Raw genomic sequence first — 19327 nt, 5'->3', positions numbered from 1 at the left:
GTGTATAGTACCTGGGTATAGTACCTGGGTATAGTACCTGGGTATAGTACCTGGGTATAGTGCCTGGGTATAGTACCTGGGTATAGTGCCTGGGTATAGTGCCTGGGTATAGTGCCTGGGTATAGTGCCTGGGTATAGTACCTGGGTATAGTACCTGTGGGATGAAAACTGCAGCAAAAGTTGAGAGTTGGTTCTTAGGTAAAGTTACAGGGGCAGATTCTTCTTTTCAGTCTTTATTTCTGTTTCCAGTTTGCAAAATCTCCCGATCCCTGTGTGCATGTGTGCTCTGATTGGTCAATTTTACTGTCTGTCAAGGAAGCTGTGCTCTGATTGGAGAATCCACAAGAAGAAAGATCCAATCGGAGCACAGCAAAAACGGGCTTGAGGGGACTGCAGAAACGGAGTAAGGTTTTTGTTTTTTTTGCTACTTTTCCAGGGGGGGGCAAGTGCCCCCTCTTGCCCCCTTCTGTGGACGCCCATGGTAGGGGGTACATTATCCCTTATAATACATGAGTGATACTCAGAGTTCCCTGTATAACTCAGCCTGCAGCCTTGTGCCTTTATATGGGCACAGAACCCCTCAGTCACTGCTAATATCCTTATCATTTACAGTAGGGGGTACATTATCCCTTATAATACATGAGTGATACTCAGAGTTCCCTGTATAACTCAGCCTGCAGCCTTGTGCCTTTATATGGGCACAGAACCCCTCAGTCACTGCTAATATCCTTATCATTTACAGTAGGGGGTACATTATCCCTTATAATACATGAGTGATACTCAGAGTTCCCTGTATAACTCAGCCTGCAGCCTTGTGCCTTTATATGGGCACAGAACCCCTCAGTGACTGCTAATATCCTTATCATTTACAGTAGGGGGTACAGTATCCCTTATAATACATGAGTGATACTCAGAGTTCCCTGTATAACTCAGCCTGCAGCCTTGTGCCTTTATATGGGGGGCACAGAACCCCTCAGTGACTGCTAATATCCTTATCATTTACAGTAGGGGGTACATTATCCCTTATAATACATGAGTGATACTCAGAGTTCCCTGTATAACTCAGCCTGCAGCCTTGTGCCTTTATATGGGCACAGAACCCCTCAGTGACTGCTAATATCCTTATCATTTACAGTAGGGGGTACAGTATCCCTTATAATACATGAGTGATACTCAGAGTTCCCTGTATAACTCAGCCTGCAGCCTTGTGCCTTTATATGGGGGGCACAGAACCCCTCAGTGACTGCTAATATCCTTATCATTTACAGTAGGGGGTACATTATCCCTTATAATACATGAGTGATACTCAGAGTTCCCTGTATAACTCAGCCTGCAGCCTTGTGTCTTTATATGGGCACAGAACCCCTCAGTGACTGCTAATATCCTTATCATTTACAGTAGGGGGTACATTATCCCTTATAATACATGAGTGATACTCAGAGTTCCCTGTATAACTCAGCCTGCAGCCTTGTGCCTTTATATGGGGGGCACAGAACCCCTCAGTGACTGCTAATATCCTTATCATTTACAGTAGGGGGTACAGTATCCCTTATAATACATATGAGTGATGCTACAAACCTCTGACATGTATAATTCGGCCTTTTGTACCGCTAACATCCTGATAAGTTTTAGTCGAGGGCTGATTAGTTCTCTTATCTTTGAGTACAGCTGGTTATTCGACGGCCTTGGGACATGTTGAGACAATAGAACATATAGATACCCAGCACTAACTGTAAGGCACAAAGCTTTCTGCCTATAACCCATTGAATGTGTGGGACCGGCTGTTCCATGGATGCACATTCACTCCGGCAGCAAGAAGCCCACGAGGGTTTTACTATTCGGTTATTCCTTATGCTCTCCAAAGTGACAGCTGTTATTTATAGTTACGCTAGGCATAAAATGTGCATCTTTATGGGCAGCAATAAATGGCAGCAAGCAACTTATCCTGATAACATAAATATATTCAGGCCAGTTAGTGACATTGCATTCATTTAGATTGTAAGAGAAAGCGGCCTCAGCCGGAGTCATGGTCGGAATATCAATGGGGTCGGCACATAAAAGGGCCGATCGATATAAAAAGCAACATAAAAATGTGGGAATTATTTTTTCTAATTCACTATTTGTTTCATGGTAGATTTCTGTGTCGGTTTCATTATGGTCCCTGTTTGTTGTAAAAGTAGGGGGTTATTCTATCTAGAGCTCTGTGAAGAGAATGTCGTTCAGCAGTTCGCTCGGTTGGCGAGGTCAATATCGGGGAGCGTGTAGGCTAATTCGATCGCTTGGCCAAATGATCGAATTATATTGGCGGCAATGGGGCAGTTGGTTCGGGGACCGCATCAACGAGCCAATGCGGTCCCTGATCCGACTAGATTTTCTAACCTGCCCGATCCAGATCTGGCTGATTTTAGGCCAGATATCGGTTGGGCAGGCCCGTCAGTAGTCCCCATACACGGGCCGATTAGCTGCCGAATCGGTCTATGGGACAGATATCGGCAGCTAGAATTGGCCCGTGTATGGGGACCTTTAGGGTTGGTTCCATTAGATTTGGTTGGTGTTTTTCTCAAAGAAAAAGGCTTTGCAATAATACTCAGCAAATTCAGCAGTTTGCTCAGATAATTCCTAACCAGCTTCCAGGTGATTCAGACAAGATTAGGGATGCACCGGATCCAGGATTCAGTGCAAGATTCCTTTTTCAGCAGGATTCGGATTCGGCCGAATCCACACTCCTGGCCGAACCAGGACCCTTCCGTATTCAGATTCAGTTCGGTATTCGCCCAAATCCTTTACGAAGGATTCAGGGTTCAACCGAATTGAAAATAGCGGATCGGTGCATCGATAGACAAGATGCCGCAAATCCCTCGACTTCTCAGCGGCCATTGGACCAGTCCGTAGATCAGGTTTCTCTATACCAGTGATCCCCAACCAGTGGCTCAGGGGCAACACGTTGCTCCCCAACCCCTTGGATGTTGCTCTCAGTGCCCCCAAACCAGGGAGTTATTTTTGAATTCCTGACTTGGGGGCAAGTTTTGGTTGAATAAAAACAAGATTTAGTACCAAATAAAGCCCCCTGTAAGCTGATAGGGTGCATAGAGGCACCTAATAGCCAATCACAGCCCTTATTTGGCTCCTCCATGAACTTTTATGCTGCTTGTGTTGCTCTCCAGGTCTTTTTACATTTGACCGTGTAAGAAAGGTTGTGGGATCCCTGCTCTATGTTAACACCAGCAGCCATGAGTTCAAAATTTGCTGACTAACTAGGTGACCCTCCTTTATTACTATAGGGATGTACCCAAGCCAGAATTCTCTTTGGGATTTTGCCCAACCAAATCTAAACCTTTATGTCATGTAACTTTAATGGCTGGACAACTGATAGGGCACAGTCCGCCATGTTTGCTGGTAGACGTATTGCCCCAGACCTTTGCACTCAGTTTAGGAACAGAGAGGCCCATGAATACAGCTCTTCCTGTGTTCGGCACCACTGTATTCATAAAGGGCAAGAGGCAGGAGGTGTGGCCAATGGTTCCATAGGCCAATGGTAGGTGGTAAGAAAAGAGCTGGCTTGCGTCAGATTTATTTTATCCACTGCAAGATGAGGGGTGTTCTTTTAATTCTGTCCAGGGTCATAGTCATTAACCCCAAAATGTTCAAGATCATGCAGTTTCATTGAATTTAATTAGCTATTAAGCAAAATGCAATGTAGAGGCTGAGAGGGCTTGGTGGCTTATTGATTAGCCCTAGTTCTTTGCACCACTGGGGTACTATCTGCAGTCTTCCCAGCTTATCTGTATTGAGCTACATGGTATGTGCCCCTCCCTGATCAACTAAGTCTAAATTGAGGGACTTTCGGGGCATAAGGGTGGGTATGAAGAGGATTATGAAACAGTTCAAGACTTTTAAGAGATAGTTGGCTTTAGTTAAGCAGCAGAATAGGGCCCAGATACCTTGAGCGTCCTACAGATCATTATTCTTTCCACCCTGAATAGCTAACTCTGCTTGAGGGGGTTTGAATATATTTCTTCTTTAACTTGAATTATGGCTTCTAAAAAGTGCACCAAGCTCAGCCTCTCATCCTAGCATTTAATTACAGAGATCACGGGCCTCTCCGAGCGTCTGCCGGCTCACTTGGTATTTACTCGGTGAAGTATTATCCTGCAAGAAGTCATTAATCACCATATAGATCAGAGTCATCAATTCCCCCAGCCTGGCTCTTTTTCATTTCTTTAACTTCAGCGTTGGAATAATGATTTCTATTGTTCTGTTTTGAGCCCTGACGCACCTCTCCCCTACCCGCCCATCGCCACTCCGTACCCGCCAGCTGCATTGCCTTCTGTTCTCCTCTCGCTCAAGCCTTTAACCATTAGCACTTTCTGCTTTGTGCTCGCCCAACTCTCTTCCTACGGAGAACTCATCTGCACCTTTCCAGTGATTTCGATTTTTGAGTGGCTTGTAAAACCCAATTACATTAGCCTTCCCGGTGCATTTCCTGACCCTCTCAGACATCCATTATCCCCATTGATGTTCCATTTACCCTTTCTCTGGGTAATTCCTTTCTTTCATATTACATATATTATATTTTAACTCCTTAAGAATATCACTAATACAGGGGTCTCCAACCACCGAAAAATATAACCCCCCCCCCCCAAAGAATCAAATCCAAGGTAAAATGATAGCTATGTTATAAAGTATATTGGGATGGTAATGTAAAGCATACCAGTCACTCGTAGAGGCTCGGGTGTATGGACACCGAACCTATCTCAAAGATATTGAATCCCAAACCAATTGAAAAGTCAGCAAATCAAACAAAATTGAAGTGGCTCACCTGGGTCCAGGAGTGGTCCGGGTGCTCCAGGCCCCGAACCCGTAGCTGAAAGGAAGATAACAAGCTAGGCACCTTGATTTTAAATGGAAGAATAAAGATTGTGTTTTAGCAGACTCCGTCGTCCGGTGTGCTTGAAGTTCCTTCTACAGCTGGTCTCCAAGCACTGGTCTGGGGACCGGGCCATGGGCTGTGCTGAACCGGGCCACCTCTGGTCCCAATTGCCTGTGATCCCAACACCCTGATGTGTTACACAGCCATGACAACAGCTATGCAAAGCCCAGGAAGCTTTCTACTGATCAGGACAAGGACCAAAGTACTTTATTAAGCTGTAATAATAATAATAAAGTGCATAATATAACATTTAATAATGACATTTACATTATATATGTAATAATTAAATTATATACTATGCACTAGTTGCGCCCCATCCCCGGTCCTTGGAAAAATTGTGGTGCAAACAAGGTTGGGGACCACTGCACTAATATACTCATCAAGTCTTCTCAAAATAACTTTTATAGCAACAATTACTAAGTAGCGTAGTGCCCATAATGCACTTGGGTCTTGCCATTCAGGTTATTTATCAATAGTTCATTGAATTAACTGGTTCCATCATTCATATTTGATAAGGATGCACTGAATCCAGCATTTTCGGATTCGGCTGAACCCCCGAATCCTTTGTAAAAGATTAGGCCGGATAACGAATCGATTCGGGCTCCTAATTTGCATATGTAAATCAGGATATGGAAGGGTTAAAGAATGCCACACACGCAGCAAAATATTTTAAACTTCTGTGTTAATGTGACAAAAAGTCACATGATTTTACGGATTCTGTTCAGCCCAGAGCGTGGATTTGGCCGAATCAGAATCCTGTTGAAAAATGAAGAAACTTGGCCAAATCCTGAACTGAATTCCATTTTTATTAACACATTCATACCCATTATAAATGCCGGCTGTCAATCATATATTGCCTGCCCCTTCTCTATGCCACCACAAATGCTAAAGTAAAAGGCTGAGTTCAGTGCACTATTTAGATGATATATTTCAAGTTAAAGTGGGTCCCCAAGCTCAGGGTACAATGGAACATAGGCTGCCCTATGGCCTAAGGCTGAGTGTGACTTGTGCCTGTGCTTACTGAGCTATCACGCTAGATCTTTTATCCGGTGCAGGTTGTAGAGTGGAGCCAGGAACAATAGAGTGTTGCTCAAGGCCAAGGCTGAAAGCAATAATTTGAAAGGCACATAATCTGTATTGTGTAGGAGACTTTACCTTACCTGCACTGAAGCCTGGCACCATTTCCAACCCACACCAGTGACCTGCACCAAGGTCCACTTATTACTACTCATAGAGGCCGGCCATACCTCATCCCATGTCCATCAGCCTGCACTGATACCCAACATTCATATAATGGTTACTACAGCACAGTAAATACCTACTGGCCTATCAGAGTTTATAGCAATTCCCAACCAGTGGCTTATGAGCCACTCCCGGTGGGCCCAGGTGTCAGGGGGGCTTTCATTCTTCTAACCATTTGACCTAGTTCTTGGCCATTCCTTGTTTTTCTATATGAACAACAAGACTAAATAGATTAAATAATAGAATATAGTATGTCAAGCTAAAAAACTAGGAAAATAAAGAGGTTGAGTGAAAAGGGGAGTAGAAGTAGTTTGGAGAGTGGGCCCATGGTCTAAGGGTTTCTGGTGGGCCCATGCCTCCCAGTCCAAACATTTTGCTCATCACCCCATTTTGATCTTGATCCCAGTGGCCTCAAAGTAGGTGCCATTTTTTTATTTCTGGCTTGGAGACAAGTTTTGGAAGCTCAGAGACACCATTTTACTCCAAGCAGAGCCTCCTGCAGTCACATGGGGCTACCAAATAGCCTATCACAGTCCTTATTTTGCTTCTCCAAATAACTCTTTTCATGCCTGTGGGGCTCCCCAACACTTTGGCTCACAAGTATAAAAAGCTTGAGGAATCCTGGTTTATAACATCACCTAAGACATTTCTGCTAATAGGGTTCATCATTTAGAAGATCTTTGCTGAAGGTTATTTATGAGGGATTCCAGTTGTTTTTGAGCTTTCTGCCAGCTTCAGTTTCACAACCCAAACACGAGCATCTGCCAGTATATTTATCTGACACTCGCACCTCACGTCGGAGCGGCAGAAGGGGGCTCAGCTGGGCGAGCAGATGTAGCCGCGATCACGTCAGGAAAGCTTCTGATGGGCCCCGTGCAGTCACTCCGTGATGGATCAGGCCGTTCCGGCTACTCGCACATTCGCTTGGGACAAACGCTGCCTAATTATAGTGTCGGCTGAGGGAAACTTATTCACATATATGGGAAAGACAAAATACGGATAATTCTTCTATAAATTGCCTTCTTCGTTACCTGTTATCATTGTTATTCTTTTTCTATTGCTAGATTTTTTACTTAATTCCCTTACACTATTGGTTATTTGTAGTGATAAATACCCACTTTTTTGGGTACGGTCGAACCCACCCCGAAGGATTCGGCCAAATACCGAACCAAATCCAAATTAGCGAATTGGCATAGGCCAGGCTAAAACCGAACCCTGCCAAAAAAGGCCAAATCCTGGCCGAATACCGAACCGAATCCTGGATTTGGTGCATCCCTAGTTATTTGTATCCATTTATATATTGTAACCCATAGTAGTATTTATAAATAGATGTAACCACTAGGGGTCTCCTCTAGGTAACCCACACTAGCTTGGAGAACATTGGCTCCATCAACTTCTTAAAGGGGAAGTCCAGCCAACCAAAATTTGTTAAAGAGCCCTGCACAACACAGAAACCCCTAATATCCCTATCACTGTAATCTGTCTCTTTAAAAAGTAGGAATAAATCCCATGTTTATATGCTGAAATCCAGCTGCAAAACAGTTCTTCTCTTTCTGCATCATTTGAAATCCTGGCAGGGGAGGAGGGACTAAAACACTGATGTTGCAAATTGTAACAACTTCTCCACAGATTGCAGCCAGCATGCAGGAACTACATAACCCACAATGCATTGCACTGTTCCTTTCCTTATTGACGACACATGTGCAGGGAATTGTGGGATTGGGAGGAGGCAGGCTGAGGACAGGCAACTACTGTTAAGGTCCCCATACACGGGGCTGATTGTAGCTGCCGATATCAGTCCCTTGGACCGATTCGGCAACTTATCGGCCTGTGTAGGGGCAGAAACGAGGGGGCTGCCCGACCGATATCTGGCCTGAAATTGGCCAGATATTGATTGGGCAGGTTAAACGATTCAGTCAGATCTGTGACCGCATTGGCTCGTTGATGAAGTCCCCGAACCGACTGCCCAATTGCCGCCATTATGGGGCCAAACAATTGAATTAGCCTACACAATCCCCGATATCGCCCACCCGTAGGTGGGGATATCGGGTGAAGATCCACTCACTTGGCGACCTCGCCAAGCGAGCGAATATTCACGTGTATGGGCACCTTTACTTTTTATTTGAGTAGTCAGCCAGATCAGCAGGGGGCAGGGGGGCTTAGGGAACATTACATTAAAAATAATTAAAAAAAGGCTGAATATTTGCCCAATGAGGTTGGAATCCTATGAAAAGACATTGCATTGTGGGACACTTTGATTTCTTGGTGTTACTTTTCCTTTAAAAGGGCCACAATGAGAGCTGCTACTGCTCATTGTTATTGGGGATTATGCGGTATAGGTATGGGATCCCTTATCTGGAAAACCCCTGGTCCGGAGCATTCTGAATAATGGGTCCTACACCTGTACTTTATTTACAACCGCTTGATGGAGTAAACACCCTGTGGCACTGAGCTGGTACTGAGCGAAAGGAATAACAAAACGTGCCCCTCTCCCCGGAGATCCCCAGTCTATCAGCCCCCGATCTTCTGTAAATCTCATGTTGCACACATGCACTAGATTGCATTGTAGGATATAGTGCGGCTATAAAAACCGCAATCAGGGAAGGCGACGGTTGATAAAGCAGGACAGTTGTTGCATGGCAAATATATTGTAAATGGGCGCTTTGTTGGCTCCTGTACAGCGGAGTGACAGCGCTCTGATAGCTGGGCTTATCCGTATCATCCCTAATAGCGCTCTCATTGCTGCTCCTTCCCAGGCCGGCACCGCCGCGCTCATTTTCCCAAACTTAATAAAAATGAAGAACTATCCGCTAACGCAATAATATTTGTCGTGTCTGTGAAATATTCTCTTTGATTCTAAACAGGCAACATGTTTCTCGGGGCCGGGGAAGCAATAAACATAAGTGACATGATTATAATAGTACAGTAATAACAGATGGGGAGAGACGTCTCGCTCTTCATTCCCCCCCGGGCCCCCTCTCCGTCTCTCAGATCTGCGCCATAGAAATGCTGCTCCCTAAGGAACAATGGATCGTGTTGAGATGGAGGACGGGGTGTCGTGGTTGAAGAGTTACCAGCCTTTGAGTTGGGAGCGGGATGGGGTCCCCAGGGGCAGGGGTCCCCAACCTTTCTTACTTGTGAGCCACAGTCAAATGTAAAAAGACTTGGGGAGCAACACAAGCAGCATAAAAGTTCATGGAGGAGCCAAATAAGGGCTGTGATTGGCTATTAGGGGCCTCTATGCACCCTATCAGCTTACAGGGGCTTTATTTGGGAGTAAATCTTGTTTTTATTCAACCAAAACTTGCCCCCAAGTCAGGAATTCAAAAATAACTCCCTGGTTTGGGGGCACTGAGAGCAACATCCAAGGGGTTGGGGAGCAACATGTTGTCCCTGAGCCACTGGTTGGAGATCACTGATGTAAGGGGTGGGGAAATGGGTAGGTTGGGTGGGGGAAAGGTGGATGGGAGGAAGTGGGCGGACCATATCCATAGGCGGATACCCATAGGTATAAAGGATGATCAGCAGCTGAGAGGGTCAGGAAAGGTTAGGGATTTGTAGGCCATTATATATTTAAGGGCAAGTACATTGCCAGTAAATTAGTAATACCAGTGTGGGCCCCAACTGATGATTTACCGGCTAGGCCAGTGGCAACCTTGCATTTTATCCAAAAGAAGGATCTCAGATGGCCAATCAAGCAGGGCCAAAGTTATGGGGACACAGCCCCCAGATTCAAGGGCAAGTCAAATAATCTACCAAAAGTATCCCCGAACTTAACAAAAACTCAAAAATTTAAAAGAAATATCCCATTTTTATTTGAAAATCCATATTAAAAACATACAAAACCCAAAACAATCCGCCTTACGCGTTTCGTACCCCAACGGTACTTAATCATTGGCAGTTCTAACCCCATGGGTTCCAAAAGAGAGATCTCTAATTCTTCTTAAATACTTTTGAATATACAGTATGATTATTTTTCATATGTGGCTGTTAAGATACGTCTAATGAACTGTGTATAATAATTCTTGTGATTTTTAATAAATAATAAATAAATATAATAAATATATGTTTTGGAACCCATTGGGTTAGAACTGCCAATGATTAAGTACCGTTGGGGTACCAAACGCGTTTTGGGGTTTGTATGTTTTTAATATGAATTTTCAAATAAAAATGTTTTTTTTTTCTTTTTGGGTTTTTGTTAAGTTCTGGGATACTTTTTGTAGATTGTTCGGTGGCAGCCTTAGATGCCTTAGGTTATGGATGCATCAAATCCAGGATTCAGCTGAATATAAGCGTGTTTCCAAGTGGTTTGCCAAGTGGTTACTCTGGACAACCAAACGGACAGTTTTTTGTTCGCAATCCGCATTTGTCCAAATCCAAAAATGATACATTTGGTGCATCCGCACCCCAATGTTCTCTCCATCCATACATTTGTATCAGTCCTTGGTAATTATTTCAGTCTTCCACTAGGTCTTTAAGAGAACGCCCAAGTTAGATAGCCTACTTCTTGTGCAGATAATCCATTTTTGTTTTTGCACCAGGACACTGGACATTATGTGGGGGGAGGCACGGTTAGCCATCAAGGCCAAATGTCTACATAAAGGTTACTCCATAGCTAGTGATGAATTGCTCTTGCTTTAGTAGAATGCAACTATACCTGGAATGAAATATGAAGTAATATAAAAGCTCTAACTAGCTGGCTCCTTCTGAAAGTTCAGACTCAGGCACACTTTACTGTTGCGCTGCAAGTTGGAGTGATATCCCCCCCCTCACCCCCAGCAGCCGATCAGCAGAACAATGGGAAGGGAGCAAGATAGCAGCTCCCAGTAGGTATCAGAATAGCACTCAATAGTAAGAAACCCAAGTCCGGCCTGGGACTCCTCCAGTTACATGGGAGTAGGAGACACAATAGGTTAGCTGAAAGCAGTTCTAATGTGTAGCGCTGGCTCCTTCTGAAAGCTCAGACTCAGGCACAATGCACTGAGATGCATTGCACTGATCCTTTCCTTATTGGCATCACATGTGCAGCAGGGAATTATGGGATTGGGGGGAGGCAGGCTGAGGGACAGGCGACTACTGTTACATTTTATTTGAGTCACAAAGTAGTCAGCCAGACCAGCAGGGGCGGGGCTTAGGGAACTGTTCCGAACCAGATTATTTAAAGAACATTGCACTGTTGTTGTAAATGAGCCTCACTTTCCTGCGCCTTCACGTCGGGGGCCCTCGTTACATGCTCAGCTGCAGAGCATTGTTTCAGAACACGGAGCGTTTCCTAGTCGTGGCTTCGGCTGCCCGAGCCGAGCCCTATTACTGCAGCAAATTGGAAAATGTGCTTGCGTCGGCTTGGCATGCCGTTCCAAACGCCCAGTCAATTTATTCTAAATTCATTTTCCCCCGTGGTAAAGACGGAGGCCAATTTGGCAGCGAGTCCGATATGGCGGCAGAGCCTGTTCCTTTTCATTAATAGAAGGCGCTTTGTAGTAAGCTCCGCCGCTGCTCTCGAGAGCATTTCTGCCCATATAGATTTCACTTTCCACCGATTCCTCCACTTACCTATCCCTCTCCATTTATCTCTACGTGTTCTCGAAAGGGACGCTGTCGACTAAACAAATATGTTGTTACTGACCATGTTCAGGGCCAAAAATAATAACGATTTCGGGAATATAAAGTATCGGGATGAACGACCTTGTCTCCTACGGGGAACAACCTGTATTGTAGGTACCAAGTTCCTTTCCTAATCAAAAAGGTGAAAGAGAGGAAGATGAAGGTGAATATCAGGGCTGATAAATCTCGTTAACACTAAGGGCAGGGAGAGGGGAGCGTATAAGCACACAAGCTTGTAAAATGTTGAACTAAAACTGAAAAAACTAAAAAATTCATTTAATTTGTGTTTAGCTATAGAACTGTTCTGCCCCAAATAAGGGGTAATTATATCTTAGTTGGGATCAAGTACAGGTACTGTTTTATTATTACAGAGAAAAGGGAATCATTTAACCATTAAATAAACCCAATAGGGCTGTTCTGCCCCAATAAGGGGTAATTATATCTTAGTTGGGATCAAGTACAGGTACTGTTTCATTATTACAGAGAAAAGGGAATCATTTAACCATGAAATAAACCCAATAGGGCTGTTCTGCCCCAATAAGGGGTAATTATATCTTAGTTGGGATCAAGTACAGGTACTGTTTTATTATTACAGAGAAAAGGGAATCATTTAACCATTAAATAAACCCAATAGGGCTGTTCTGCCCCCAATAAGGGGTAATTATATCTTAGTTGGGATCAAGTACAGGTACTGTTTTATTATTACAGAGAAAAGGGAATCATTTAACCATTAAATAAACCCAATAGGGCTGTTCTGCCCCAATAAGGGGTAATTATATCTTAGTTGGGACCAAGTACAGGTACTGTTTTATTATTACAGAGAAAAGGGAATCATTTAACCATTAAATAAACCCAATAGGGCTGTTCTGCCCCAATAAGGGGTAATTATATCTTAGTTGGGACCAAGTACAGGTACTGTTTTATTATTACAGAGAAAAGGGAATCATTTAACCATTAAATAAACCCAATAGGGCTGTTCTGCCCCAATAAGGGGTAATTATATCTTAGTTGGGATCAAGTACAGGTACTGTTTTATTATTACAGAGAAAAGGGAATCATTTAACCATTAAATAAACCCAATAGGGCTGTTCTGCCCCCAATAAGGGGTAATTATATCTTAGTTGGGATCAAGTACAGGTACTGTTTTATTATTACAGAGAAAAGGGAATCATTTTTAAAAATGTGAATTATTTGCTTATAATGGAGTATATGGAAGATGGCCTTTCCGTAATTTGGAGCTTTCTTGATAATGGGTCTTATAATATGAACCATAACAATGTGACATTTTAAAGATAACTTTCAACGTTCAGGTGGTCAAGGCCAAAAGTAATAACGATGTCGGGAATATAAAGTATCGGGATGAACGACTTTTGTCTCCTACGGGGAAGCAACTTGTATTGTAGGTACCGAGTTCCTTTAATCAAAAAGGTGAAAGAGAGGAAGATGAAGGTGAATATCAGGGCTGATAAATCTCGTTAGCACTAAGGACAGGGAGAGGGGAGCGTATAAGCACACAAGCTTGTAAAATTTTGAACCAAAAGTAAAAAAAAAAAAATTTAAAAAAATCATTTTATTTTTGTTTAGGTTTAAGAAAAAAAAAAAAAAAACAATTGCATTCCTTTCAATTGCACTTTAAAAACGAGATAATATAAACCATAACGATGTGACATTTTAAAGATAAATTACAAATTCTCAGTGTTGCCTTTTTTTTTTTTAACCACGTTTCAGACCGGAGGATCTTTTTTAATCTGATAGCGAGCGCCTGCGAGGCCTGATAAATGCAGTAAAGTCCCCAGTAAAAGTTGACCTTTACTCCGAGATTTGATTTTGTATCTTTATTTTTGCCGACACTTTGATATCCTATTATTTTGAAGGATAGAAAGGTCTTTCCAAGCACAATAGATAAAAAGGCACACAGCTTGTTCCCAGGGATTGGACTGGGGTTTTATCTATTGGCTGTCGGGGATTTATTTATTATTTTCTTTTTTTTTAAGAATCAATTACAAATCATATCGGATAATTCTGGGAAGAGTAAATTTTTATGAAAGTCTGTGTTTACTGTAGTCAATATGAATAAATGGGAGATTGTAGATCTTATAGGGAGTTGTATGAATATATATATAACCTATTTCTTTGATATAAGACACTGTACAGTGAAAAACAGTTCATTTTCATTATGTAAATCCCATGCTGGGGCAACAAATAAAGGGGCACATTTACTAAAATTTGTCTAAAAAGTTGTATAAACTCTACATGGTATAAATTCCAATTAAATTCAATGATTGCTGTATTTATAAAATGTTATGTTAATGCTTGAATAGTTCTTAGAAAATTTTTAGTTTACATTCAAATTTTTCGAGTTGAAAGTGTTGAGTTTACACTGACATTCATTTCCATGGATCCTCTTTATTTTGTCCCAAACAGGAATTGCTACAGCGGCCATTTCAGAAGCATTGGCGCTCTTGGAAAACAACATTGAGATGATAGATGAATGATGAGTTTAAGTTCCCCTTGAAAAGTGTGAAATAGAAAACAATGAAGGGATTAAGTTCCCCTTGAAACTGGGTGAAACTTAAAACAATGAGGGGATTAAGTTCCCCTTGAAAAGTGTGAAATAGAAAACAATGAGGGGATTAAGTTCCCCTTGAATAGTGTGAAATAGAAAACAATGAGGGGATTAAGTTCCCCTTGAAAAGTGTGAAATAGAAAACAATGAAGGGATTAAGTTCCCCTTGAAAAGTGTGAAATAGAAAACAATGAGGGGATTAAGTTCCCCTTGAATAGTGTGAAATAGAAACCAATGAGGGGATTAAGTTCCCCTTGAATAGTGTGAAATAGAAAACAATGAGGGGATTAAGTTCCCCTTGAAAAGTGTGAAATAGAAAACAATGAGGGGATTAAGTTCCCCTTGAATAGTGTGAAATAGAAAACAATGAGGGGATTAAGTTCCCCTTGAAAAGTGTGAAATAGAAAACAATGAGGGGATTAAGTTCCCCTTGAATAGTGTGAAATAGAAAACAATGAGGGGATTAAGTTCCCCTTGAAAAGTGTGAAATAGAAAACAATGAGGGGATTAAGTTCCCCTTGAATAGTGTGAAATAGAAAACAATGAGGGGATTAAGTTCCCCTTGAATAGTGTGAAATAGAAAACAATGAGGGGATTAAGTTCCCCTTGAATAGTGTGAAATAGAAAACAATGAGGGGATTAAGTTCCCCTTGAATAGTGTGAAATAGAAAACAATGATGGGATTAAGTTCCCCTTGAATAGTGTGAAATAGAAACCAATGAGGGGATTAAGTTCCCCTTGAATAGTGTGAAATAGAAAACAATGAGGGGATTAAGTTCCCCTTGAAAAGTGTGAAATAGAAAACAATGAGGGGATTAAGTTCCCCTTGAAAAGTGTGAAATAGAAAACAATGAGGGGATTAAGTTCCCCTTGAAAAGTGTGAAATAGAAAACAATGAGGGGATTAAGTTCCCCTTGAATAGTGTGAAATAGAAAACAATGAGGGGATTAAGTTCCCCTTGAAAAGTGTGAAATAGAAAACAATGAGGGGATTAAGTTCCCCTTGAAACTGGGTGAAACTGAAAACAATGAGGGGATTAAGTTCCTTTTGACACTGGGTGAAATAGAAAACAATAATGCATTTAACTTCCCTTTGAAAATGTGCCAAGGACAGGCTGTCACTGACTATTCTATTCCTCTACTATTCTAAGCCTCCCTAGGATACAATGGTACTGGACAGATCAAACCTGTCGAATTTTCTCTGAATCTGACTTTATCTCATAATTCCTTAGTAAATGTTCCCCAAAATGTCTAAAATAAAATTGCCTAAAATGGCTTCCAAATTTACAATGCATTAAATTGAACTGTTTTACCTTTCCATATTTCATATCGGTTTGCAGAGTTGTACACATATCTATTCTCTGTTTCTTTCTTACGAGACAGAATATACAGTTAAAATAAAGGCCCTTGCACGACTTTTACAAAAAAAAAAGTAAATTGTTAATTCCAAAAATTTCCTCCAAATTTTAAAATATATTCAATTGAACTGTTTTAACTTTTCCACATCTCGTATCAATTTATGGAGTTTTATGCATTTCCATATTCTGTTTCTATCTTATGAATCAGAATATACAGGTATGTGAAATCCTACACATATCAGGTCCTAGCGTAATTTTTAACAAAAAGTTAATTTTTAATTTTTCTCAGTTTTAAATGCATTAAATGGAACTGTTTTACCTTTTCATATCTCATAGAGGCTTGTGGAATTAGACACATTGATATCCTGTTTCTTTATATCGGACAGAATATGCAGTTATGTAGAATCCCATGCAAATCACGACTTTTATTTAAAAAAAAAAAATGTAAATGGTGACTGGCAAAAAGTTCCTCTGAATTTAAAATGTTGAACTGTTTTATCATTCCATATTCATATTGGTTTCTGGAGTTGGATGCAAATCAATATTCTGTTTCTTTCTTATGAGATAGAATATACAATTCAGGTCCTGACTCAACTTTGCCTAAAATATCTTCTGAATTTTATTGATTTTATTGAACTGTTTTATCTTTTTTTTTTTTTTTTCTAGTACTGGAGAAGATAGAGGCTGCTGCTTTTGCTATGAAAAAGAGGACATCCTACAAGAAGAAGCTGGAATCACTCCCATACCCTGGCTGTTAATATAATATTCAGGATAAAATGGCAGGGCACCGCCATTTTGACTTCTTTATCATGTGGCCGTTGAAACAGATTAATGGGCGGCGGCTTTGCATTTGTAAATATGTCTATATCTGAGAACAGTTAATGTTTCGGTGTATAGTTTAATATGCAATACATATTTGTCAGCTCCACGGCTCTCACCATCCTATCGTAAATATGGCATCATGGGTAATTTTGTAAATATTTCAAAAATGGTGCCAGTTTTTTTTAACCGCAGTATCTAAAATATGTTTCAATTGTGACCTGAATTGTATTATTTTGCCCGTCTAGGTAAGTACCATTTGGCCGAGGGATATTTGGAGTCCAGGTTTTCTTTTTTCTTTTCCAGATTTGGAGAAATTTGATAAATTTATGGGTAAATTTAGTAAATACAAAGTACGGAATCCAGAGGGCTTTTCAGCAGGAATATGTTTTTTTCCAATTGGTTTAATTTATTATGTTGTATAATGATGGGAGCTGTAATTCTGCAACATCCGGGGGCCCCGAGGTTTAGAGATGACATTATAAATAGTGTTAGTAAATGATAGAACTAAATTTTTATTTTCACCCGGTATTTCAATGTGTAATAGAGACGTTTACGCTTCGGTTAAATCTCATTTTTATTATTAATTAGCAATTATGAAACTGAATTGCTTAGTCATCATAAAGAGGGAGAGATAATGAATTATTTAAGCATAGGTCAAGCTTCACCATGAATGGCTGTTATTATTTAAGGGGAAGATATTACAGAAACAAAGTATATTTAATGCAGATGTATAGTAGTTTACTGTATGGCTCACACTATAGCTAATTCTGTGTGAGAAATAGCCTTCTACAAGCAATGGCACCCTAAAATGTACCTTTAGAACTGTGCAAGCAGTAAGCAGACTTAGGGGGCTGTTCCTGCTGAATTGTGCTTAGTACAGGGGAATCCCTATGCTGCCATAGTTTTATGGTATCTCTCTGTACAGGCTATGAGCAAACTTAGGGGGCTGTTCCTGCTGAATTGTGCTTAGTACAGGGGAATCCCTATGCTGCCGTAGTTTTATTGTATCTCTCTGTACAGGCTATGAGCAAACTTAGGGGGCTGTTCCTGCTGAATTGTGCTTAGTACAGGGGAATCCCTATGCTGCCGTAGTTTTATTGTATCTCTCTGTACAGGCTATGAGCAAACTTAGGGGGCTGTTCCTGCTGAATTGTGCTTAGTACAGGGGAATCCCTATGTGCCATAGTTTTATGGTATCTCTCTGTACAGGCTATGAGCAAACTTAGGGGGCTGTTCCTGCTGAATTGTGCTTAGTACAGGGGAATCCCTATGTGCCATAGTTTTATGGTATCTCTCTGTACAGGCTATGAGCAAACTTAGGGGGCTGTTCCTGCTGAATTGTGCTTAGTACAGGGGAATCCCTATGAAATAGTTGCAAATTTATTGGTGCGTGTATGGCCAGCTATAGAGTTTACAAAGAAAACGATCAGGACTTATTTCTTTAAATGGAACAAGTTGTATTTAGCTGATGTCTCATTGAGAGGTGTATTCAGTGTTATATACAAGCTATTTCTTTCTTACATGTCTTGTTTGTGTAGAAATCACTCGGTGGCCTGATACCTACAGAGTCATGTTATACTTCCAACTTTACGTTCTTTGCATTGCCCGCAGCTAAGCCTCGACCTTACGTTCTTTGCATTGCCTGCAGCTAAGCCTTGGGACAAGCCAGTATAGAAAATCTTATTTCCCACCGTGTAAACATTCAACTCTTGTTTGTAGCCAATCTTCAGTTGTCACGTGGTCTAAAAATACGTTATATTGAAGCTTCTGATTGGTTTGGCCACAGCTAAGGAATAAGCCCATACGAATGTGTCCAATGCAAAGGGGCACATTTACTAATCCTCAAATCCGAATCCCGAATGGGAAAAAATCAGATTGGAAAAGAAAATTTTGCGATTTTTTTTCGGCGCTGTCGCAGGTTTTTCATATTTTGCGCAACTTTTTTGTCGCAGTCACGACTTCATTGTATTTTGCGCGATTTGTTCGTATTGAGCAATTCTAAACGGCGGAAAAACCAATCCGAAATTTTCGTGACGGCGACGAAAAAGTTGCGGAAAATATACGATAAAGTCGTAACGACGACGAAAAAGTCGCGCAAAATACGAAACAATCGCGACGGCGACGAAAAAGTCGCAAAAATACCGATCATTACAAAAAAAACGCATTCGGGCGCTTTCGGACGTTCGTGGATTAGTAAATCTGCCCCGAAGTGTTTATAGGACAGTCCCTACATTTGTATCTCAGTGCGTCGCTATTACTGTTGAACAATTGGAGCACATTTTGCCCTCGTTTAGTTCCTCCGTGTATAAATATTTAAACACTGAAAGGCTTATGTTATAGAGACGAACTTTATATTAAAGCTGTTTAATTAATAAGTCAGTTCTTGTTTATTTTATAGTGGTCTTTGCCTTCTGGGTATTCTTCAATCAAATCCAAATTCTGACAAACCAAATAAAAGAATGCAGCGGGGAGCCGGGGGTACAGAATCAGCCAAGGACGGAGGAAGCAGGGGGTCACTGGATGAGGGAGCTGCAGGAAGCCACAAGTCGCTGGGGGGGGGATTTTGAGGAGAAGCTGGAGGATGCTGGGGGGGGAGCTGCAGGATGCTGGGGTGGGGAGCTTGAGGATGCTGGGGAGTGAAGCTGGAGGATGCTGGGGTGGGGAGCTTGAGGATGCTGGGTAGTGAAGCTGGAGGATGCTGGGGGGGAGCTGGAGGATGCTGGGTGGGATGCTTGGGTGGGAAGCTGGGGGATGCTGGAGTGGGGAGCTGGAGGATGCTGGGGGGGAGCTCAGAGGCCCCGTGATT

General features: G+C 41.7%; 1 protein-coding gene across 1 annotated transcript in view; it reads left to right on the top strand.

Moving 5' to 3' along the window:
- pik3c3 (phosphatidylinositol 3-kinase catalytic subunit type 3) overlaps positions 1-16883 on the top strand; it is a 129401-nt gene extending 112518 nt beyond the window's left edge. Inside the window, exon 25 of the mRNA XM_031894940.1 lies at positions 16366-16883. Coding sequence (XP_031750800.1) covers positions 16366-16380 — 15 coding nt within the window. The 3' untranslated portion in view covers positions 16381-16883. The remainder of the gene's footprint in view (positions 1-16365) is intronic.
- Positions 16884-19327: the final 2444 nt, after the last annotated feature.

This window comes from Xenopus tropicalis, chromosome 1, assembly GCF_000004195.4.
Source record: "Xenopus tropicalis strain Nigerian chromosome 1, UCB_Xtro_10.0, whole genome shotgun sequence".
NCBI classification, from domain to species: Eukaryota; Metazoa; Chordata; class Amphibia; order Anura; family Pipidae; genus Xenopus; species Xenopus tropicalis.
This window is presented reverse-complemented; position numbering and strand designations above follow the sequence as displayed.